Source organism: Chiloscyllium punctatum, chromosome 1, assembly GCF_047496795.1.
Source record: "Chiloscyllium punctatum isolate Juve2018m chromosome 1, sChiPun1.3, whole genome shotgun sequence".
Lineage (NCBI taxonomy): Eukaryota > Metazoa > Chordata > Chondrichthyes > Orectolobiformes > Hemiscylliidae > Chiloscyllium > Chiloscyllium punctatum.
In genome coordinates, this window is record NC_092739.1 from 169,661,902 (window position 1) to 169,687,951 (window position 26,050).

A 26,050-nucleotide genomic window follows, 5' to 3' on the forward strand; every position below is an offset into this window, starting at 1 on the left:
CTCAGGAAAATGCACAACAGAAATGTGGAGGTTGTTAAGGGAGCATTTGCTGATAGAGCTGGGTGGCCAATGAGCCAAGGAAGGGATGGTAGGGTGAAGGAACTGTGGGTAACAAGGGATGTGGAACATCAAGTCATGAGGAAGAAGGAAGCTTACTTAAGGTTGAGGAGGCAGCAATCAGACAGGGCTCTAGAAGGTTACAAGGAAGGAACTGAAGAATGAATTTAGGAGAGCTAGAAGGGGATAAGAGAAAGCTTTAGCGGGTAGGGTTAAGGAGAATCCAAATACATTCCACACTTATGTGAGGAACATGAGGATGGCGAGAGTAAGGGTAGGGCAGATAAGGGATAGTGGAGGGAACTTGTGCCTGGAATTGGAGGAGGTAGGGGAGCTCCATAATGAATATCTTGCTTTAGTATTCACTACTGAGAGGGACCGTAATGTTTCTAAGGACAGCGTGAAACAGACTGATATGCTAAAACAGGAGGTTGATGTTATGTTGAGGATGTGCTGGATATTTTGAAAAACATAAGGAAAGGTAGTCCCCTGGTCCAGATGGGATGTAGCTAAGGTTTCAACAGAAGTGTGGGAAGAGATGGCTGCACCTTTGGTGATGACCTTTGCATCCCCACTGTCCACTGGAGTAGTACCATATGATTGGAGGGTGGCATACTGTTCTTCATCCACAGAAGAATCCATACACTAAACAAACAGTTCTTCATAGCCATATCGGAAATTAAAGACAGTAAGTACCAAAAACTTTCATATACTTACCCCGACACTCTGGATTCCTCAACTGTTCCAGAATCTTCCATCGGCCTCCGAAATCAGCCCGGCGCCATTAACCACGTGGCCGCTACATTGCCCGTGGCAACAACTGCCGCCGCGGACAATGACGTCACGTCTGCCCCTACCGACCTCGCAGCCTCCACAATCGCCGCCCAGACAACCGCCTCCGCGATCGCCAGGAAGACCATCGCCGACAAATTCGCGGCCTCCGCGCCTATCGAGAATAACACTGTCTCTGTCGTCGCCACAGCCACTTCCGACCCCAGTGACATCACTAGCCTACACGACCACAGCGCCGCATGTATCTCTGCCCCCACGCCGATATGCGTCACCACGATTAACACCACCCCCACGCCAATCTCTCTCACCACATCTAACCCCGCCCCACGCCGATCTGTCACCATGCCTAACCCCACCCCCACACCGATCTCCGTCACCACATCTAACCCCGCCCCCACGCCGATCTCTATCACCATCCCTAACCCCATCCCCACGCCGATCTGTCACCACGCCTAACCCTGCCCCCACGCCGATCTCCGTCACCACGCCCAACTCCACCCCACGCCGATCTCCATCCCCGCCCCCATGCCCAAACCCGCCCCTACTCCCAGCCCCACACCAGCTCCTAGCTCCCAGCCCTGCCGTATTTTCACCATCCCTCCAGAACTACCCCTCTCTGAGGATGAAAGATCAGTCCTCAGCAGAGGCCTCACCTTCATTCCCCTAAGCTCCCGGATTAACGGATTCAACACGCGGCGTGACATTGAACAATTCTTCTGCCGCCTTCGCCTCCGTGCCTACTTCTCCAACCAAGATTCCCGCCCACCCTCTGATGACCCCTTCTCCCGCCTCCAACACACCCCATCCACCTGGACACCCTGTGCTGACCTCTTACCTGCCCTCGATCTCTTCATAGCCAACTGCCGCCGCGACATTAACCGCCTCAACTTCTCCACCCCTCTCAACCACTCCAACCTCTCACCCTCGGAACGTGCAGCCCTCCACTCCCTCCGTTCCATCCCCAACCTCACTATCAAACCGGCAGACAAGGGAGGCGCGGTAGTAGTTTGGCGCACCGACCTTTACACTGCTGAGGCTAAACACCAACTCGTGGACACCTCCTCCTACTGCCCCCCGTGCCCAATACCCCACCTCCCACCACCAAACCATCACCTCCCATACCATCCATAACCTCATCACCTCAGGGGATCTCCCATCCACCGCCTCCAACCTCATAGTCCCACAACCCCGCACCGCCCGTTTCTACCTCCTGCCCAAAATCCACAAACCTGACTGCCCTGGCCAACCCATTGTCTCAGCCTGCTCCTGCCCCACCGAACTCATCTCTGCATACCTCGACACGGTCCTGTCCCCCTTAGTCCAAGACCTCCCCACCTACGTTCAGGACACCACCCACGCCCTCCACCTCCTCCATGATTTTCACTTCCACGGTTCCCAATGCCTTATCTTCACCATGGACATCCAATCCCTATACACCTCCATCCCCCCATCACGAAGGACTCAAAGCCCTCCGCTTCTTCCTTTCCCGCCGTACCAACCAGTACCCTTCCACTGTCACCCTCCTTCGACTGACTGAACTGGTCCTCACTCTGAACAACTTCTCTTTCCAATCCTCCCACTTCCTCCAAACCAAAGGAGTAGCCATGGGCACCCACATGGGCCCCAGCTATGCCTGCCTCTTCGTAGGATATGTGGAACAGTCCATCTTCCGCAGCTACACTGGCACCAATCCCCACCTTTTCCTCCGCTACATCGATGACAGTATCGGCGCTACCTCGTGCTCCCACAAGGAGGTTGAACAGTTCATCCACTTTACCAACACCTTCCACCCCGACCTCAAATTTACCTGGACCATCTCAGACTCCTCCCTCCCCTTCCTAGACCTCTCCATTTCTATCTCGGGCGACTGAATCAACACGGACATTTATGATAAACCGACCAACTCCCACAGCTACCTAGATTACACCTCCTCCCACCCTGCCCCCTGTAAAAACGCCATCCCATATTCCCAATTCCTTTGTCTCTGCCGCATCTGCTCCCAGGAGGACCAGTTCCAAAACCGTACAACCCAGATGGCCTCCTTCTTCAAAGATCGCAATTTCCCCCCAGACGTGATCGACGATGCTCTCCACCGCATCTCTTCCACTTCCCGCTCCTCCGTCCTTGAGCCCCGCCCCTCCAACCGCCACCAGGACAGAACCCCACTGGTCCTCACCTACCACCCCACCAACCTCCATGTACATCGTATCATCCGTCGTCATTTCCACCACCTCCAAATGGACCCCACCACCAGGGATATATTTCCCTCCCCTCCCCTATCAGCATTCCGAAAAGACCACTCCCTCCGTGACTCCCTCATCAGGTCCACACCCCCCCACCAACCCAACCTCCACTCCCAGCACCTTCCCCTGCAACCGCAAGAAATGCAAAACTTGCGCCCATACCTCCCCCCTTACTTCCCTCCAAGGCCCCAAGGGATCCTTCCATATCCACCACAAATTCCCCTGCACCTCCACACACATCATTTACTGCATCCGCTGCACCCGATTTGGCCTCCTCTATATTGGGGAGACAGGCCGCCTACTTGCAGAACGTTTCAGAGAACACCTCTGGGACACCCGGACCAACCAACTCAACCACCCTGTGGCTCAACACTTCAACTCCCTCTGCCACTCCACCAAGGACATGCAGGTCCTTGGACTCCTCCATCACCAGACCATAGCAACACGACGGTTGGAGGAAGAGCACCTCATCTTCCACCTAGGAACCCTCCAACCACAAGGGATGAACTCAGATTTCTCCAGTTTCCTCATTTCCCCTCCCCCCACCTTGTCTCAGTCCCAAACTCCGAACTCAGCACCACCTTCCCAACCTGCAATCTTCTTCCTAACCTCTCTGCCCCCACCCCCACTCCAGCCTATCACCCTCACCTTGACCTCCCTCCATCTATCGCATTTCCAACGCCCCTCCCCCAAGTCCCTCCTCCCTACCTTTTATCCTAACCTGCTGGACACACATTCCTCATTCCTGAAGAAGGGATTATGCCCGAAACGTTGATTCTCCTGCTCCTTGGATGCTGCCTGACCTGCTGCGCTTTTCCAGCAACACATTTTCAGCGCTGGCAAATGTTATTCCCTTGTTCAAGAAAGGGAGTAGGCAGAACCCTGAGAATTTCAGACCAGTCAGTCTTAGGTCAGTGGTGGGCAAAGTATTGGAGAGGATTCTTAGACAGGATTTGATTACGTGGAAAAACATAGTTTGATTAGAGTTAGTGAGCATGACTTTGTGAGGGCAGGTCATGAGGGGCAGGCCCTCAAACCTTTCCCATCCTACTCCGCCCCCCTTCGGACAGTATTATTTCACCTCTCCCCCAAACCTTATTGAGTTCTTTGAGGATGTACCAAAACACATTAAAGGTAGAGAGTGGATGCAGTGTACATGGATTTCTGCATTTGCAGAATTGTAATTGCAGATACACAGAGCACAGAAAATCAAGCCTGTCCAAACCATACCAGAAAAACCCAGAATGCCTCAGCATTGACCAAACAGGTTGACAGGAGAATCCAGACATGACCATCATCACTCGCAGATCAGGGAATACACTTCCCAAGACAACCTGACAATATGCTTCCTGGACCCGATAAACACAGCTGTCCCACAGCCCTAAGGGCAGTCTCGTACCTTAGTGATACCAAAGCCACACAAAGGACAGGTCAGACAGAGAGGCACCAGAATACCTCACTCACAGGAGAGAAACAATGGAAACATCTCACTGTTTCAAAGGAGATATCCTCACCTACCTGCAAAGAGAGCTGAAATCTCCTGATCCCATTAAGAACTGATTGATGTTGTCAGGATGTTACATTATATCAACAATCAGGAAATTCTTTTAATAACTGTTTTTCAATTATCACCATTGTAACTGAATATCAAGATTCCTTTAAAACCTGGCTTGATCGAGGAAGTGTACTCTTGATCTACCTGTACAGACTGTAAGTTCTGTGTCAGCCTGGTCAATTTCTCTTCCAGCAATATCACTTGTAATAAACAGCTTGTCAATTTCATCCAATCTGCTTTATTGGGCTCATTTCTCTGACAAAAGTAGTTCTGGGACTACATATCAATGAACCAAACCTGCAACCCATTCTAAAAGATGAAAGACTTAACAGCAATCTAGGTTTGTCCAATATATTGTATCAGTTATATGACACTATGATCGTTTGCTATAAAATCTGTGTCCTATGATCCTGCTCCTACTAGCTACCTGACAAAGGAGAAGCGATCCAAAAATCCTCTACTTCCAAATAAACCTGTTGGACTAAAACCTGTGTGATCTTTAACTTAATCCATCCCAGTAGTATCTCCTCATCAAGACTCTGGAGAGTTAGGTGGTGTGTTACTTGCAGTATTCCTCGCCTCTGATCTGCTCTCGTAGCCACTGTATTGATATGGCAAGTTTAGTTCAGTCTCTGTTTAGTGGTAATGTCATTTGTGATTTCTGAGGAAGAGTCCCTCGATCTGAAATATTAACTCTGATTTCGATTCACAGGTGGTGAAAGACCTGCTGAGCTTTACAAGTAATTTCTGTTTTCGTTGTAACATCCTGGTAAATTTCTTTTCCACCCTCTCAAAGACCTCGACATCCATCCGATAGTGTGAGGACTAGAACTGCACACAATACTCGGCAAGTGTGGCCTAATCAAAGTTTTACACAGCTGCAACATTACTTGCTAAATTTTCTACTTAATTCCCTGACCAATGAAGGCAAGCATGTTGTATACTTTCTTTAATACATTTGTGTTCCCATTGTGCACCCAAGATCCCACGATCTATCAGTACTCCGAAGCATCCTGCCATTTACTGCATCCTCTTGCACTTGACCTTCCAAAATGCATTCACTCACTGATCTGGATTAGACTCCATCTGCCATTTCTCCACCCATCTTTCCAACTGATTTATATTCTGCTGCAACCTTTGATGATCATCCTCACTATCCACAGATTCAAAAATTTTCATGTTATCACTGACATTTTTATCCAAATCATTTATAGTTCATTCTGACACAAGGCGACTGTTCAGTTCTCATGTAATTTTGCGATATAAGAAAATCGCACAATAGCCACCCTCTTTAAACTAACGGGGCCAGAATCGTGTGAAAACCCACACAGGAAAGGAAAATTCATGTTCTATAAAAAAAACAGTCTGAACTCTTCAATTGCATATAGGCTAATTCACATTGAAGAAACGTGTGTAAGAACAGAATTGACTGCAAACATATTACAAACAAGAGGGGTCCCAGCACCCATCCTTGAAGAACACCACAGGTCACAGATCTCTAGTCAGAAACATATCCCTCCACAACTACCCTCTGTTTCCTGTGTCCAAGCCAATTTTGTTTACAACTGACTTCTCACTGTGGATCTGATGTGGCTTCAATGATGGACCTTGTCAAAAGCTTTCAGAAAGGCCATTTGGACAACATCCTTCTCTCATCAATCATCTTTGTCACATCCTCAAAACTCCTCAGTCAAACTTGTGAGACAAGACCTCCCCTGCACAAAGCCAGGCTGACTATCCCCAAAAAGTCCATTCTTCTCCAAATGCAAGTTAAATACTATCCCTAAAAATCTTCCCCAAAACTTTCCCTGCCGTGGAATAAGACTCACTAGTCTATAAATTCCTGGATTACCCTGTTTCCCTTCTTAAACAAAGGAACAACATTGGCTATTCTCTAGTCTCCTGTGGATAAAGAGGATGCAAAGATTTCTCTCAAGGACCCAGCAAACTCTTCCCTTTCCTCCTGATGGAACAGATCCCATGAGACCCTGGGTGCTTATCCACCTTCATGTTGTTTTTTTAAGACATCCAACATCGCTTCCTTCTTTCCTACAACATATCCCTCCTTAATCTTGCCTTGATCCATGTCTGATACTGATACAAAGTACTCATGAAGGACCTCACTCACTACCCCCAGCTCCAAACAGAAACCCCCACCTTTGTCCTTGAGTGAACCTATCCTTTCTCGATTTGCCCTCTTGCTCCATCTCTGTATATAAAATGCCCTGGGATTCTCCTCATAATTTCATGCCATTTCATGGTCCACTTTTGCCTCCTTAATTCTTTGTTTCTGATACCTTTATCTTCTTCAAGTGCCTTGGGAATGTGTTCCCGGTACCTTCCAAATGCTTCCTTTTCTTTTCCCAGACACATGTCAGATGTGCACTTCCCCTTGAACAGACACCCCAATCACATTTCTCCAATCTGGGCCTGATGTTGTTTTGATTGTCCTTCCTCCAATTTCACACTTTCACCTGAGGATCAGTCTTATCCTGATCTCGAGCTAAAAACCATGACCCGCAGATGCTGGAAACCAGAGTCTAGATGAGAGTGGTGCTGGAAAAGCACAGCAGGTCAAGCAGCATCTGAGAAGTAGGAAAATCAACATTTCGGGTAAAAGCCCTTTATCAGGAATATTCCTGATGAAGGGCTTTTGCCCGAAGTGTCAATTTTCCTGCTCCTCAAATGCTGCCTGACCTGCTGTGCTTATCCTGATCTCTACCTATTAAACCAGTTCCGGTATTATGCTCACTCTGGCCAACCTTCTGCCCCCCTGAGACCCCACTCACAGTGCCAGACTGATTCTCCAATACAAGATCGAGTGGGCCCAAGAGAAACCAAAAGAACTGCAGATCCTCGAAATTCCGAACCAAAACCAGAATTTGTCAGAAAGGTCTGGCAGCATTGTTCAAGCACCATTCGACCTGAAATGTTCACTCTGATTTCTCTCCATCAATGCTGCCAGACCTGCTGAGCTTTTCCAGCAATTTCTGGTTTTGTGTCCAGTTCAGCCCCTTCCCCAGTTGGACTATCTCCTCCTGGATTCATTGAAACAACTCTGTCCTATCGAAGCACCTGGCACTAAGGGAGTCCCGGTCAATATTGGGGAGATAAACACCATTCCTTACAACAACCTGATTGTTTTGACATCTTCCCATGATGTGTCTATATATCTGTTGCTCTCTCTCCCATTTGTTATTGGGAAGCCTATACTATCACCCCATCACAGTGACTGTACCTTTGTTATCCCTGATTCGCCCCGTTTGGCCTTGTTGGGTGAACCCAAAGACAAACTGCTCTGCCAGGATATTGGTGTCCCTGCTATTGAGGTGCAACCTGTCCTTCTTGTACATTACATATGAAAGCTCAGTTCCAGGAACTCCATCAGCTGCCTTCATTAGCAGCTAGATTTTTTATTCACTTGTGGGACATGGGGATCGCTGGCTGAGCCAGTATTTATTGCCTGTCCCTAGTTGCCCCTTGAGAAGGTGCACCTTCTTAAACTGCTGCAGTTCATGTGCTGTAGGCAGACCCACAATGCCCTGAGGGAGGGAACTCCAAGATTTTGACTCAGTGACAGTGAAGGAATGGCACTATATTTCCAAGTCAGGATGGTGAGGGGCTTAGAGAGGAATTTACAGGTGATGATGTTCCCATGTACCTGCTGCCTTTGTGCTTCTCAATGGAAGTGGGTTCGGAAAGTGCTGTCTGAGGATCTTTGGTGAATCCCTGCAGTGCACCTTGTGGATAGCACATACTGTGGCTCCTGAGACTCTGTGGTGGAGGGAGTGGGTGTTTCTGGATGTAGAGTTGCTTTCTCATGGGTGGTGTCAACCTCCTTGAGTGTTGATGGGCCTGCACCCATCCAGGCTAATGGGGAGTATTCCATCAGCCTCCTGACTTGGGTCGTGTAGATGGTGAACAAGCTTCGATGGATTCCCAGCCTCTGACTCACTCTCAGAGCCACTGTGAGTCCAGTTGAGTTCTGGTCAATGTTAATCAGAAGGATGTTGACAGTGGGGATTTAGTGATGCTCATACCATTGACTGTCATGGGGTGACGGTTGGATTGTCTCTCACCAATGGTCACAGTGTACATTAGAACAAAGACCTACAGCCAGAGTAGGTCATCTGGCCCTTGAAGCCTGCCCCATTATGGCTGTTCATTTCATGGCCTCAGCTCCACTTACCCACCCACTCACAATAACCCTTCATTCCTTTATCCATCTCTTATTTCAGGGAGGGAATCAGGATGAAGGGTTTATGCCCAATACGTCAATTCTCCTGCTCCTTGGATGCTGCCTGACCTGCTGTGCTTTTCCAGCACCACCATCTTTGAGTCTGACCTCGAGCATCTGCAGTGCTCACTTTCTCCTGATTAACAAGATGAGCTCACATGGAATGCAGGGAGAAACATCCATTTGGATATAGAACTGGTTCAAAGGTAGAAAGCAGAGGATGGTGGTGGTGGGTTCCTTTTCAGACTGGAGGTCTGTGACCAGTGGACTGCCACAAGGATCGGTGCTGGGTCTGAGAAAGTCTATCGCCTTAAAACTTGTCTTTAAACATTTAGACTAACATGTAATGCTGAATTATAGAACACATTTACTGCATTAGAAAATAGACAGGCAGGAAAGCTCAGAAAAAGGTGGGGGACTCAAGGAATGCAGAAGATAGGGACATCTGGGCTCACCAAGTGAGAACAGGATGCTGTTAGGCAGTTAAGAACATTTGCCTCAGCACTGGTGAATCTGTGTGAACAGGACACCAAGTGATAACATTCACAGCTGTTCCCTTGTGAAATTAATGACAGTCGGTCAGACAATATCCAAGGAGCAGGAGAATCGATGTTTCGGGCATAAGTGCTTCTTCAGGAATTATGCCCGAAACGTCGATTCTCCTGCTCCTTGGATGCTGCCTGACCTGCTGTGCTTTTCCAGCAACACATTTTTCAGGTCTGATCTCCAGCATTTGCAGTCCTCACTTTCTCCAAATTAATGACAGTGTTTGATTCTGACCCTGAAACGAAACTCGGTCCTATCAAAGGCTTTGTAGTTCATGGTTGGATCTTGTCCATTATAATGGATTCTTATTACCCCTTGCAAGCAAGGCAGACACAGAGGGAAAAATAAAATCTTTGCTGTTACAAGACCCTGACTTGAGAGTTCACAAGGACACTAGAGAGAGAGACCATTTTAGTGCTGAGGCTGTTGGAGCTCGGAGAAAATTAACTCTTCGTGCTTATCTGCTTTGGAGTGAATTTAATTGCATTTTGGGACTTTGTGATGATATTGAGTAGCCATCACCAGTTATTAAATACAAACTCTGTCAAAGGTAATGTTGATGAAGCTTTAACTTGCTGTTCTTACAGACCGCTCTACAGACCTTACAGACTGCTCCACTGTCAATTCTAATAGTCAGATCTAATTAAGAAAGCATGTTTAATTTGAGACTAATTAATCATTTTGAATACAACCTGGTGGCAACATCTCAGCCTCAGGTACAGAATGATTCTGTGCTTTAAGATAAAAAGATTAAAATTATTCTAAACTTAACATTGAAGTGATTCTGAAAGAATATCAGGAAGCCATTTTCTGATCAAACTTTTGCCCTCTTTGCTCAGAAGCCATTTCGTAAAACAAGGATATCAGACATACGAGCTGTGCAGGGTTACCTTATCATTGTTTTTACCTTATCACATCTCCTACTTAATTTAGACTGGTACTTCTTTATCGGAACTTATCTCACCAGCAGACACCTAACTCGGCTGGATTTGTTTTTCCCACTTGATGGATAGCTCAAGGCCTGCAGGAGTGATCAGTCAAGTGCACACAGATCTGTCAATTAACTTCCTTATGAATTATTGTCTTTCACTTATCTGTTTAATTAAGAACATGCGATGTTTTGTAAACGTTTGTATAAAGGAAGCCACTTTGTAGCAGTGCATTAGAGTAGCCTGCTGGAGCACTTGAGGAGTTGGTACCCTACTCTCCTAGACTATTAGATCCTACTTTCAGCCTATAGGTATCAGTGTTATGTTCTAACGGTGATGCTATTAGTAAATATAGGGGATGAATAAGATTAAACTAAACTGTCTGTAAGAGGTTTTTATTCCAGACTAAAGGGACGAACCAAGAGAGAGGCTTTACAGGTCTGAGTCCGCAAGGGATTCCCTGGGCTGTCTCAAATCTGTACTTTAACAGATTCACTGCTTTTCATCATCAATTTAAATGATTTGGATGTGATATAGGAGGTATAGTTAGTAAGTTTGCAGATGATACCCACATTGGAGCTGTAGTGTACCTCAGAGTTCAACGAGACCTTGATCAGGTAGGCCAATGGACTGGCAAATGGGACTAGATTAGGTTAGGATATCTGGTCAGCATGGATGAGTTGGACTGAAGGGTCTGTTTTCATGCTGTATATCTCCATGACTCTGATTTCACTGGGCAGATTCACAACCTTCTGGGTAAAGATGTTCCTTCTCTATTCAGTCCTCAAGTCTGCTCCTCCTGACTTTGAGGCCTTGTCCTCGTTTACCCACCAGTGGAAACATTCTCTCTCCTTCTATCTTATCTATTTCCTTCATAATTTTATGTTTCTATAAGATCCCCCCATCATTGTTAAAAATTCCAATCAGTATATTCCCAGTCTACTCAGTCTCTCCTCATGAGCCAATCCCCTCAACGATGGAATGAACCCAGTGAACCTCCTCTGCAGCCCCTCCACAGCCAGTACATCCTTTCTCAAGTAAGGAGACCAAAACTGTACACAGTACTCCAGGTGTGGCCTCACCAGCACCCTATACCGCTGTAACATCACCTCCCTGCTTTTAAACTCAATCCCTTTAGCAATGAAGGACAAAATCCCATTTGCCTTCCTAATTACCTGTCGTACCTGCAGACCAACCTTCTATGATTCATGTACAAGGACACCCAGGTCCCTCTGCATAGCAGCTTGTTGCAGTTTTTTACCATTCAGGCAATAGTCCTTTTCACTGTTATTCCTTCCAAAATGGATGACTTCACATTTACCAACATTGTACTTCATCTAACAAACCTTTGCCCACTCACTCAAACTACCTCTATCCCTCTGCAAATTGTCTGTACACTTTGGTCTACCGTTCATCTCAGTATCATCTGCAAACTTTGTCACACTACATATGGTCCCCAACTCGAAATCATCAATGTAAGTTGGAAACAATTGTGGTCCCAACGTTGATCCCTGAGGCATGTGATTCATCACTGATCACCAACCAGAAAATCACTCATTTATTGCCACTCTTTGCTTCCCATTGGTTAACCAATCTTGTCTCCATGCTAATACATTGCCCACAACACAGTGCACCTTTATCATATGCAGCAGCCTTTGAGCAACATCTTGTCAAATGCCTTTTGGAAATCCAGATACACCATATCTACTGTTGTTCACTGCACTCGTAATGTCTTCATAGAGTTCCAGGAGATTAGTTTAGCATGACCTGCCCTTTATCAACCCATGCTGTATGTCTGCCAACAGGACAAGGATGCCAAAGGGAGGAGGAGTGAGCAAACACAGCAGGGAGGTCACTCCCCTTCAGCAGCTAGCACACCAGAGACTGCAGCAGCACCTGCCTCTCCTGAAGCCCCCCGCCCTGGGAACCTGGCAGACTCACAGGAATCGGCTGTGGTGATGGAGAGACCTACCTTGAAAGTTGGGGCTGTGATTGAGGAAATCCGTGGGGAGATTCGTGCCCAGGTCCAACCTATCGCATCCATGCTGCAGAAGCATGAGCAGGAGACCCAGGGCCTCGGGCAAAGGCTGGAGGAGGTGGAGGGTTCAACTAAGGCTTTGGAAGCTGCGATGAAGGCCTCATCCAGTCGGATCCAGGTGCTGGAGCGAGAGGTGCGGGCCTTGTGATGACCTCGATGACCTCGAAAATTGAGGTTGGAGGATAAATCTCTGAACTGTCAGTCTCCCTGCAGGTGAGGAAGGTGAGCAGCCAGTCAGCTTCTTTGAAAGTGCCAAAGTTTTTGGGCCTTCACATGGAGTCCAGTAGGCTGCAGATTGAAAAGGGCTTATCGGGTTACAGTGCACAGGTCAGGCCCAGTGCAGCACCCCAGCCCGGTCCTAGTGCACTTCCACTCATATAAGGACCAGCAATAAGTAATAAAAGCTTCCAGATTACTGGGAAAAGATCTGCAGGCACTGCTGTACAAAGGGTCAAAAACCATGTTTTCCCAGGATTTCTCAGCAGATTTAATTCGAAAGAGGAAGTCCTTTGATGAAGTTAAAAAGAGGCTGAGGAGCCTGGACATCCAGGACTCTATGAGGTACCCCACGGTGCTGCGTTTCAGCCACAAGGATTCCGTTTATATGTTTGACTCAGTGGATAAAGCGAAAAACATTGTAGACCCTTTAAAATAGACAGACTGGCCTGAAGAATACAGTTAATGTTTGTCCTCTTTTCCTTCTTTCCCTATGTTTTCCTTTCCCTTTTTTATTCCTTTCTTTCTCCCTAATAATTTTTTTTTGGAAAGGGGGAAAAGTAAAACTTGGAATAAGTTGTTCCTATTATTTTTGTTATATAACTGGGTGTTATAATGGGAAATTTTGTGAATGTTCTTTGTTGTCTCTCCTTTTTTTTGTTTCTTCTGTTTCTCTTTTAGTCACAAGTAGAGGGTGACATGAAGCCAGGGATGGGTGGAGGGCTCATCCTGACTTGGTCTTTTTTTCTGTTGATTTAAGGATCATCTCGATTTTTTTTCCTGGCCTAAAGCTGGGGCTTGAAGGAACTGTGAAGGAGGGATGGATAGGGGTGAGTGCCCCCTATGAGCAGGGGGAAGAGTCTTCCATTCAAGGTTTTATAGTTAGTTTTTGTACTGTTTTTTTGGTAGTAATAGTTGTTTGTAGTTATGATAGAGTAGTTTTTGTATATATAGTTCTTCACCTTCATCTCCTCCCCCACTCACCCATTGTACTCTATGCTACTCTCTCCCCACCCCCACCCTCCTCTATCTTATCTCTCCACCCTTCAGGCTCACTGCCTTTATTCCTGATGAAGGGCTTTTGCCCGAAACGTCGATTTTGAAGCTACTTGGATGCTGCCTGAACTGCTGTGTTCTTCCAGCACCACTAATCCCGTATCCTTTTTATGTCTTAGAACAGTTTGTGTTGGGTGGGGTCTTTGCTAGGTGGGTGGAGGTTTTGTATCACCACCCTCTGGCCGCGGTCATCACCAATATGGTGAAGTCTGGGAATTTTAGGATTGGTCGGGGTAGTCGTCAAGGCTGCCCCCTCTCACCGTGGTTGTTTACATTGGTGATAGAGCCGCTAGCAGAGACCATTCGTCAGAACATCCACATAACCGCTCCAGAAGTGGGATTGAGGGCACACAAGATTACACTGTAGGCGGATGATCTCCTTTTGTTTTTATCGAACCCGATGACCTCTGTAACCCGTTTGGCATAATGTATCATATTTATTTGGGGCTATTTCAGGAGACAAGATTAACTTTGCAAAATCGGAGGCTATGCCTTTGGGGAACCTTAAGGATGTGCCAGAAGTTGAAGGTGGCTCTAAGTTCCCTTTGAAGTGGTCACGGGCAGGGTTCCGATACCGAAGCATTTTTATTACCCCCCAGTTTGATCTGTTATTTCGGACTAACTTTTCTCACTTGCTCGACAATATTAGGCAGGATCTCCAGAGATGGGAGGCTCTTCCAATTTCATGGCTGGGCTGAATATCTCTCATTATGATGAATGTTCTTCCTCGTTTGCTTTACCCCATGCGTATGCTGAAGCCCTTCCTGAAGAAGGGCTCATGCCCAAAACGTCGATTCTCCTGCTCCTTGGATGCTGCCTGACCTGCTGCGCTTTCCAGCAACACATTTTCAGCCCATGCGTATGCTCCCTATAATGTTTCCCAGGTCAACGCTGCGGAAGCCTATGGGGTGGTTTGGTTCCTTTGTCTGGCATCGTGTGCAGCCCCTCATCAAACTTACTAAATTGCAGTTGCCTCGTGGAGGAGGAGGAGTTGATTTCCTAGACATCAGAAGGTATCAATTGAGTTCCCTGCTGTCCTTTGTCTGCGATTGGGTAGGTAACGATCCAAACTCAATATGGCTGGATATTGAGGCCTCCCAGGCAAAGTGCCCTCTTATTAACCTGTTGTTCATGGATAAGATGAGGACAGTTGTCGTCCACTGCCAGAACCCCATAGTCATTAGTACAGTCAGGGCTTGGAGGGCGATGGGTCAGAATGAGTGTTGTTTATCCAAGTCTTCGCCACTTACGCCTATAGTTGGCATGCCAGGGTTCCGACCAGCGACGATGAACTCAGGGTTCAAACTATAGGCAGCGAGAGGAGTTTCTAGTTTGGGAGACTGGTTTGAGGGGGAGGCTATGATGTCTTTTGAGCAACTGAGTCACAAATACGGGTTGCCCAGCAGAGATCTTTTCTGCTTTTTTCAGGTTAGGGATTTCTCCCGAAGATGACTATGCTTCTCACTAAGCCCTATAAGCCCGATACAGAGAGGTTGTCACTACACTTTGCAAGCACCCTTTCGGTTAGTGCCCTCTATCGCCCGTTGGGTGGCAGGGCCTAGCAGGATATTAACTGGTTATGTGAGGTCTGGGAGCAAGAGCTAGGAGTGGAGATCTCTTCTGAAACATGGGAGAACATATGGAAGAATGCTCAAAGGTTCTCAATCTGTAATAGGATATATGCTACGCAGTTAAAAGCTCTGCACAGGGTTCAGCTGGCATCGGACCGTCTGGCGAAGTTTAAAAAAGGGGCATCTTCTTCAGCGTGCCCCAAATATAAAATAAGTGTAGGTCCTCTTAACCATTCCATCTGGACATGCCACAGGCTCCGTGTTTACTGGAGCACCGTGGCAGGAGAGATAGGGTGGGAATTGAGGACTGAAGTCAAAATAGACCCGCTATCTCTCCTCTTAGGTCTACCAAATTTACCATCTTTAGACAGGCATGGGAAGAAACTATCTAAGGTTTAGATTAGATTACTTAGTATGGAAACAGGCCCTTCAGCCCAACAAGTCCACACCGACCCTCTGAAGCGAAACCCCCAGACCCATTTCCCTACATGTACCCTTTCACCTAACACGACAGACAACTTAGCATGGCCAATTCACCTGACCTGCACATTTTTGGACTGTGGGAGGAAACCCACGCAGATACGGGGAGAATGTGCAAACTCCACACAGACAGTCGCCTGAGGTGGGAATTGAACCAGGGTCTCTGGCACTGTGAGGCAGCAGTGCTAACCACTGTACCACCGTGCTGCCCACTTGTTCCTACATACTGTGCATGGAAGAATATTCTGATGAACTGGGTGTCTGAGAACCCACCGGGCTTGATGGGATGGCAGACATTAATTATGGAGCACACTCCCTTGGACGTTTTTACAAACATGGTGCACCACACAGAAGACCATTTGTATAAGACATGGCAGCCTGCGTGAGTTCTTTGGAAATACATTTGTCAGTTATCTTAGCTAAGGCATTTGTTTAACCAGGACGATTAGGTCTGTCAAGCCCTGGGACCTGGAGGGGGGTCTCCTGAGTTAATACGGGTATATATACAATGTTAGCATTCCTCTGTTTGGGCGCTCTGCGCCAGACATAGCTGTTCTGTATTCTGTGATTTTTTTTGTTTTTTTGTTTTTCTTTCTTTGTTTTGATCTATTAGTAATTGACTAATTTACTGGTGTTGCTTTGCACAGTGTTAGGGTTTGTTTTGTATTATAGGGTAGGTGAGTCGTTAGGAGACAGTAGTTGTATTGGAATTTGTGTTTTGTTTTCTTGTTATGAGACTGATAAATGTTACTGATTGTATTTTTCAATCACTCTAAATGTATGTAAAGTTAAAAAAATTTGCTAATAAATATATTAGAGAAAAAAAAGGAAAAAAAAACAACCTGATCAACTTGGGTGGCAACTTTCAGGAATCTATGGACATGAACCATAAGATCCCTCTGTTCATCCACACTGCCAAGAATCCTGCCTTTAGCCCTGTATTCTGCATTCAAATTCTGGGATATACATATCAAAGAACAGAACACAGCACATGCCATGATAAAAGGTGAAAGTTTTAATCGAAGAATGTTTTTTGTATCACATCTCCATGACACTGGACTCCTTTGGCTATAAATTCTGGGATCATAGTCGTAACTTCCACAATCACCTGATGAAGGAGCAGCGATCTGAAAGCTAGTGCTGCCAATTAAACCTGTTGGATGAGAACCTGGTGTTGGGTGAGTTTTCATTTTGAACACCCCAATCCAACACCGGCTATTCCAAGTAAGGAGGAGACAATGCTTCTTACCTTCTGAGGCCCAACGGAATCCTGGGATATGAGGGAAGTGTCAGCCCCAAGAGTAGCCAAATTAGCCAGGTCTAGTGAACATTGTACAGTAAATCATATTCATTGAATGTGTATGACATTTGAGAAGTTTGTTGGAGAAGATTACTAACCTGTTGTCTCTTCAGTCGTTGTTGGAGCCTCTGTTGTGGGAATTGTAGTAGTGGGTGTTGTGGCAACTGTTGGAAAGGAACAAACAGAAACAATCTCAATGAATGGAGGACTCAGGACTTCCAGGCTGTACAACCCCACTGCTCACTCAGCTCCAGGCTGTACAACCCCACTGCTCACTGAGCTCCAGGCTGTACAACCCCACTGCTCACTCAGCTCCAGGCTACACAACCCCACTGCTCACTGAGCTCCAGGCGACACAACCCCACTGCTCACTGAGCTCCAGGCTGTACAACCCCACTGCTCACTGAGCCCCAGTCTGTACAACCCCACTGCTCACTGAGCTCCAGGCTGTACAACCCCACTGCTCACTGAGCTCCAGGCTGTACAACCCCACTGCTCACTGAGCTCCAGGCTGTACAACCCCACTGCTCACTGAGCTCCAGGCTACACAACCCCACTGCTCACTGAGCTCCAGGCTACACAACCCCACTGCTCACTGAGCTCCAGGCTACACAACCCCACTGCTCACTCAGCTCCAGGCTGTACAACCCCACTGCTCACTGAGCTCCAGGCTACACAACCCCACTGCTCACTCAGCTCCAGGCTGTACAACCCCACTGCTCACTGAGCTCCAGGCTACACAACCCCACGGCTCACTGAGCTCCAGGCTGTACAACCCCACTGCTCACTGAGCTCCAGGCTGTACAACCCCATTGCTAACTGAGCTCCAGGCTGTACAACCGCACTGCTCACTGAGCTCCAGGCTGTACAAGATTAGTGGTGCTGGAAGAACACAGCAGTTCAGGCAGCATCCAACGAGCAGCGAAATCAACGTTTCGGGCAAAAGCCCTTCATCAGGAATAAAGGCAGTGAGCCTGAAGCGTGGAGAGATAAGCTAGAGGAGGGTGGGGGTGGGGAGAGAGTAGCATAGAGTACAATGGGTGAGTGGGGGAGGGGATGAAGGTGATAGGTCAAGGAGGGGAGGGTGGAGTGGATATGTGGAAAAGAAGATAGGCAGGTTGGACAAGTCAAGGAGACAGTAACTGAGCTGGAAGTTTGAAACTAGGATGAGGTGGGGAAGGGGAAATGAGGAAGCTGTTGAAGTCCACATTGATGCCCTGGGGTTGAAGTGTTCCGAGGCGGAAGATGAGGCGTTCTTCCTCCAGGCGTCTGGTGGTGAGGGAGCGGCAGTGAAGGAGGCCCAGGACCTCCATGTCCTCGGCAGAGTGGGAGGGGGAGTTGAAATGTTGGGCCACGGGGCGGTGTGGTTGATTGGTGCGGGTGTCCCGGAGATGTTCCCTAAAGCGCTCTGCTAGGAGGCGCCCAGTCTCCCCAATGTCGAGGAGACCGCATCGGGAGCAACGGATACAATAAATGATATTGGTGGATGTGCAGGTGAAACTTTGATGGATGTGGAAGGCTCCTTTCGGGCCTTGAATAGAGGTGAGGGAGGAAGTGTGGGCACAGGTTTTACAGTTCCTGCAGTGGCAGGGGAAAGTGCCAGAATGGGAGGGTGTGTTGTAGGGGGGTGTGGACCTGACCAGGTAGTCACGGAGGGAACGGTCTTTGCGGAAGGCGGAAAGGGGTCGGGAGGGAAATATATCCCTGGTGGTGGGGTCTTTTTGGAGGTGGCGGAAATGTCGGTGGATGATTTGGTTTATGCGAAGGTTTGTAGGGTGGAAGGTGAGCACCAGGGGGGTTCTGTCCTTGTTACGGTTGGAGGGGTGGGATCTGAGTGCGGAGGTGTGGGATGTGGACGAGATGCGTTGGAGGGCATCTTTAACCACGTGGGAAGGGAAATTGCGGTCTCTAAAGAAGGAGGCCATCTGGTGTGTCCTATGGTGGAACTGGTCCTCCTGGGAGCAGATACGGCAGAGGCGGAGAAATTGGGAATATGGGATGGCATTTTTGCAAGAGATAGGGTGGGAAGAGGTGTAATCCAGGTAGCTATGGGAGTCAGTGGGTTTGTAAAATATGTCAGTGTCAAGTCGGTCGTCACTAATGGAGATGGAGAGGTCCAGGAAGGGGAGGGAGGTGTCAGAGATGGTCCAGGTAAATTTAAGGTCAGGGTGGAATGTGTTGGTGAAGTTGATGAATTGCTCAACCTCCTCGCGGGAGCACGAGGTGGCGCCAATGCAGTCATCAATGTAGCGGAGGAAGAGGTGGGGAGTGGTGCCGGTGTAATTACGGAAGATCAACTGTTCTACATAGCCAACAAAGAGACAGGCATAGCTGGGGCCCATACGTGTGCCAATGGCTACGCCTTTGGTCTGGAGGAAGTGGGAGGATTCAAAGGAGAAATTGTAAAGGGTGAGGACCAGTTCGGCCAAACGAATGAGAGTGTCAGTGGAAGGGTACTGTTGGGGACGTCTGGAGAGGAAAAAACGGAGGGCTTGGAGGCCCTGGTCATGGCGAATGGAGGTGTAGAGGGATTGGATATCCATGGTGAAGATGAGTTGTAGGGGGCCGGGGAAACGGAAGTCTTGGAGGCGGTAGAGGGCATGGGTGGTGTCTCGAACGTATGTGGGGAGTTCCTGGACTAGGGGAGATAGGACAGTGTCGAGGTAGGTAGAGATGAGTTCGGGTGGGGCAGGAGCATGCTGAGACAATGGGTCGGCCAGGGTGGTCAGGCTTGTGGATCTTGGGAAGGAGGTAGAACCGGGCAGTGCCCCACTGCTCCCTGAGCTCCAGGCAACACAACCCCACTGCTCACTGAGCTCCAGGCTGTACAACCCCACTGCTCACTGAGCTCCAGGCTACACAACCCCACTGCTCACTGAGCTCCAGGCTACACAACCCCACTGCTCAGACACCTCCAGGCTACACAACCCCACTGCTCACTGAGCCCTAAGCTGTACAACCCCATTGCTCACTGAGCTCAGGGCGACACAAACCCACTGCTGACTGAGCGCCAGGGTGTACAACCCCACAGCTGACTGAGTCCCAGACTACACAACCCCACTGCTCACTGAGCTCCAGGCTGTACAACCCCACTGATCACTCAGCTCCAGGCGACACAACCCCACTGCTCACTGACCCCCAGGCTACACAACCCCGCTGCTCACAGAGCTCCAGGCTGTACAACCCCACAGCTCACTGAGCTCCAGGCTGTACAACCCCACTGCTCACTGAGCTCCAGGCTGTACAACCCCACTGCTCACTGAGCTCCAGGCTGTACAACCCCACTGCTCACTGAGCTCAAGGCTGTATAGCCCCACTGCTCACTGAGCTCCAGGCTGTACACCCCCACTGCTCACTGAGCTCCAGGCTGTACAACCCCACTGCTCACTGAGCTCCAGGCTGTACAACCCAACAGCTCACTGAGCTCCAGGCTACACAATCCCACTGCTTGCTGAGCTCCAGGCTAGACAACCCCACTGCTCACTGACCCTCAGGCTAGACAACCCCACTGCTCACTGACCCCCAGGCTACACAACCCCGCTGCTCACTGAGCTCCAGGCTGTACAACCCCACTGCTCACTGAGCTCCAGGCTGTACAAAACCACTGCTCACTGAGCTCCAGCCTGTACAACCCCACTGCTCACTGAGCTCCAGGCTGTACAACCCCACTGCTCACTGAGCTCCAGGCTGTACAAACCCACTGCTCACTGAGCTCCAGGCTGTACAACCCCACTGCTCACTGAGCACCAGGCGACACAACTCCACTGCTCACTGAGCACCAGGCTACACAACCCCACTGCTCACTGAGCTCCAGGCTGTACAACCCCACTGCTCACTGAGCCCCAGTCTGTACAACCCCACTGCTCACTGAGCTCCAGGCTGTACAACCCCACTGCTCACTGAGCTCCAGGCTGTACAACCCCACTGCTCACTGAGCTCCAGGCTGTACAACCCCACTGCTCACTGAGCTCCAGGCTACACAACCCCACTGCTCACTGAGCTCCAGGCTACACAACCCCACTGCTCACTGAGCTCCAGGCTACACAACCCCACTGCTCACTCAGCTCCAGGCTGTACAACCCCACTGCTCACTGAGCTCCAGGCTACACAACCCCACTGCTCACTCAGCTCCAGGCTGTACAACCCCACTGCTCACTGAGCTCCAGGCTACACAACCCCACGGCTCACTGAGCTCCAGGCTGTACAACCCCACTGCTCACTGAGCTCCAGGCTGTACAACCCCATTGCTAACTGAGCTCCAGGCTGTACAACCGCACTGCTCACTGAGCTCCAGGCTGTACAAGATTAGTGGTGCTGGAAGAACACAGCAGTTCAGGCAGCATCCAACGAGCAGCGAAATCAACGTTTCGGGCAAAAGCCCTTCATCAGGAATAAAGGCAGTGAGCCTGAAGCGTGGAGAGATAAGCTAGAGGAGGGTGGGGGTGGGGAGAGAGTAGCATAGAGTACAATGGGTGAGTGGGGGAGGGGATGAAGGTGATAGGTCAAGGAGGGGAGGGTGGAGTGGATATGTGGAAAAGAAGATAGGCAGGTTGGACAAGTCAAGGAGACAGTAACTGAGCTGGAAGTTTGAAACTAGGATGAGGTGGGGAAGGGGAAATGAGGAAGCTGTTGAAGTCCACATTGATGCCCTGGGGTTGAAGTGTTCCGAGGCGGAAGATGAGGCGTTCTTCCTCCAGGCGTCTGGTGGTGAGGGAGCGGCAGTGAAGGAGGCCCAGGACCTCCATGTCCTCGGCAGAGTGGGAGGGGGAGTTGAAATGTTGGGCCACGGGGCGGTGTGGTTGATTGGTGCGGGTGTCCCGGAGATGTTCCCTAAAGCGCTCTGCTAGGAGGCGCCCAGTCTCCCCAATGTCGAGGAGACCGCATCGGGAGCAACGGATACAATAAATGATATTGGTGGATGTGCAGGTGAAACTTTGATGGATGTGGAAGGCTCCTTTCGGGCCTTGAATAGAGGTGAGGGAGGAAGTGTGGGCACAGGTTTTACAGTTCCTGCAGTGGCAGGGGAAAGTGCCAGAATGGGAGGGTGTGTTGTAGGGGGGTGTGGACCTGACCAGGTAGTCACGGAGGGAACGGTCTTTGCGGAAGGCGGAAAGGGGTCGGGAGGGAAATATATCCCTGGTGGTGGGGTCTTTTTGGAGGTGGCGGAAATGTCGGTGGATGATTTGGTTTATGCGAAGGTTTGTAGGGTGGAAGGTGAGCACCAGGGGGGTTCTGTCCTTGTTACGGTTGGAGGGGTGGGATCTGAGTGCGGAGGTGTGGGATGTGGACGAGATGCGTTGGAGGGCATCTTTAACCACGTGGGAAGGGAAATTGCGGTCTCTAAAGAAGGAGGCCATCTGGTGTGTCCTATGGTGGAACTGGTCCTCCTGGGAGCAGATACGGCAGAGGCGGAGAAATTGGGAATATGGGATGGCATTTTTGCAAGAGATAGGGTGGGAAGAGGTGTAATCCAGGTAGCTATGGGAGTCAGTGGGTTTGTAAAATATGTCAGTGTCAAGTCGGTCGTCACTAATGGAGATGGAGAGGTCCAGGAAGGGGAGGGAGGTGTCAGAGATGGTCCAGGTAAATTTAAGGTCAGGGTGGAATGTGTTGGTGAAGTTGATGAATTGCTCAACCTCCTCGCGGGAGCACGAGGTGGCGCCAATGCAGTCATCAATGTAGCGGAGGAAGAGGTGGGGAGTGGTGCCGGTGTAATTACGGAAGATCAACTGTTCTACATAGCCAACAAAGAGACAGGCATAGCTGGGGCCCATACGTGTGCCAATGGCTACGCCTTTGGTCTGGAGGAAGTGGGAGGATTCAAAGGAGAAATTGTAAAGGGTGAGGACCAGTTCGGCCAAACGAATGAGAGTGTCAGTGGAAGGGTACTGTTGGGGACGTCTGGAGAGGAAAAAACGGAGGGCTTGGAGGCCCTGGTCATGGCGAATGGAGGTGTAGAGGGATTGGATATCCATGGTGAAGATGAGTTGTAGGGGGCCGGGGAAACGGAAGTCTTGGAGGCGGTAGAGGGCATGGGTGGTGTCTCGAACGTATGTGGGGAGTTCCTGGACTAGGGGAGATAGGACAGTGTCGAGGTAGGTAGAGATGAGTTCGGGTGGGGCAGGAGCATGCTGAGACAATGGGTCGGCCAGGGTGGTCAGGCTTGTGGATCTTGGGAAGGAGGTAGAACCGGGCAGTGCCCCACTGCTCCCTGAGCTCCAGGCAACACAACCCCACTGCTCACTGAGCTCCAGGCTGTACAACCCCACTGCTCACTGAGCTCCAGGCTACACAACCCCACTGCTCACTGAGCTCCAGGCTACACAACCCCACTGCTCAGACACCTCCAGGCTACACAACCCCACTGCTCACTGAGCCCTAAGCTGTACAACCCCATTGCTCACTGAGCTCAGGGCGACACAAACCCACTGCTGACTGAGCGCCAGGGTGTACAACCCCACAGCTGACTGAGTCCCAGACTACACAACCCCACTGCTCACTGAGCTCCAGGCTGTACAACCCCACTGATCACTCAGCTCCAGGCGACACAACCCCACTGCTCACTGACCCCCAGGCTACACAACCCCGCTGCTCACAGAGCTCCAGGCTGTACAACCCCACAGCTCACTGAGCTCCAGGCTGTACAACCCCACTGCTCACTGAGCTCCAGGCTGTACAACCCCACTGCTCACTGAGCTCCAGGCTGTACAACCCCACTGCTCACTGATCTCCAGGCTGTATAGCCCCACTGCTCACTGAGCTCCAGGCTGTACACCCCCACTGCTCACTGAGCTCCAGGCTGTACAACCCCACTGCTCACTGAGCTCCAGGCTGTACAACCCAACAGCTCACTGAGCTCCAGGCTACACAATCCCACTGCTTGCTGAGCTCCAGGCTAGACAACCCCACTGCTCACTGACCCTCAGGCTAGACAACCCCACTGCTCACTGACCCCCAGGCTACACAACCCCGCTGCTCACTGAGCTCCAGGCTGTACAACCCCACTGCTCACTGAGCTCCAGGCTGTACAAAACCACTGCTCACTGAGCTCCAGCCTGTACAACCCCACTGCTCACTGAGCTCCAGGCTGTACAACCCCACTGCTCACTGAGCTCCAGGCTGTACAAACCCACTGCTCACTGAGCTCCAGGCTGTACAACCCCACTGCTCACTGAGCACCAGGCGACACAACTCCACTGCTCACTGAGCACCAGGCTACACAACCCCACTGCTCACTGAGCTCCAGGCTACACAACCCCATGGCTCACTGAACTCCAGGCTACGCAACCCCACTGCTCACTGAGCTCAGGGCGACACAACCCCGCTGCTCACTGAGCTCCAGGCTACACAACCCCACTGCTTACTGAGCTCCAGGTTGTACAATCCCACAGCTCACTGAGCACCAGGCTACACAACCCCGCTGCTCACTGAGCTCCAGGCTGTACAACCCCACTGCTCACTGATCTCCAGGCTGTACAACCCCACTGCTCACTGAGCTCCAGGCTGTACAACCCCACAGCTCACTGAGCTCCAGGCTACACAACCCCACTGCTCACTGAGCTCCAGGCTGTACAACCCCGCTGCTCACTGAGCTCCAGGCTACACAACCCCACTGCTCACTGAGCTCCAGGCTACACAACTCCACTGCTCACTGAGCTCCAGGCTGTACAACCCCACTGCTCACTGAGCACCAGGCTACACAACTCCACTGCTCACTGAGCACCAGGCTACACAACTCCACTGCTCACTGAGCTCCAGGCTGTACAACCCCACTGCTCACTGAGCTCCACGCTGTACAACCCCACTGCACACTGAGCTCCAGGCTGTACAACCCCACTGCTCACTGAGCTCCAGGCTACACAACCCCACGGCTCACTGAACTCCAGGCTACACAACCCCACGGCTCACTGAGCTCCAGGCTACACAACCCCACTGCTCACTGAGCTCCAGGCTACACAACCCCACTGCTCACTGAGCTCCAGGCTGTACAACCCCACTGCTCACTCAGCTCCAGGCTGTACAACCCCACTGCTCACTGAGCTCAGGGCTACACAACCCCACTGCTCACTGAGCACCAGGCTACACAACCCCGCTGCTCACTGAGCTCCAGGCTGTACATCCCCACTGCTCACTGAGCTCCAGGCTGTACAAAACCACTGCTCACTGAGCTCCAGGCTGTACAACCCCACTGCTCACTGAGCCCCATGCTGTGCAATCCGACTGCTCACTGAGCTCCAGGCTGTACAACCCCACTGCTCACTGAGCTCCAGGCTGTACAACCCCACTGCTCACTGAGCCCCAGGCTGTACAACCCCACTGCTCACTGAGCTCCAGGCTACACAACTCCACTGCTCACTGAGCTCCAGGCTGTACAACCCCACTGCTCACTGAGCTCCAGGCTGTACAACCCCACTGCTCACTGAGCTCCAGGCTGTACAACCCCACTGCTCACTGATCTCCAGGCTGTAGAGCCCCACTGCTCACTGAGCTCCAGGCTGTACAACCCCACTGCTCACTGAGCTCCAGGCTGTACAACCCCACTGCTCACTGAGCTCCAGGCTGTACAACCCCACAGCTCACTGAGCTCCAGACTACACAATCCCACTGCTTACTGAGCTCCAGGCTACACAACCCCACTGCTCACTGACCCCCAGGATACACAACCCCGCTGCTCACTGAGCTCCAGGCTGTACAACCCCACTGCTCACTGAGCTCCAGGCTGTACAATTCCACTGCTCACTGAGCTCCACGCTGTACAACCCCACTGCTCACTGAGCTCCAGGCTACACAACCCCACTGCTCACTGAGCTCCAGGCTACACAACTCCACTGCTCACTGAGCTCCAGGCTGTACAACCCCACTGCTCACTGAGCACCAGGCTACACAACTCCACTGCTCACTGAGCACCAGGCTACACAACTCCACTGCTCACTGAGCTCCAGGCTGTACAACCCCACTGCTCACTGAGCTCCACGCTGTACAACCCCACTGCACACTGAGCTCCAGGCTGTACAACCCCACTGCTCACTG

At 50.2% G+C, this 26,050-nt stretch overlaps 1 protein-coding gene across 1 annotated transcript in view; it reads right to left on the reverse strand.

Moving 5' to 3' along the window:
- LOC140480726 (disintegrin and metalloproteinase domain-containing protein 12-like) overlaps positions 1–26,050 on the reverse strand; it is a 545,040-nt gene that overhangs the window by 42,224 nt on the left and 476,766 nt on the right. Inside the window, exon 21 of the mRNA XM_072576009.1 lies at positions 17,119–17,184. Within this exon, the coding sequence (XP_072432110.1) occupies positions 17,119–17,184 (66 nt within the window). The remainder of the gene's footprint in view (positions 1–17,118; positions 17,185–26,050) is intronic.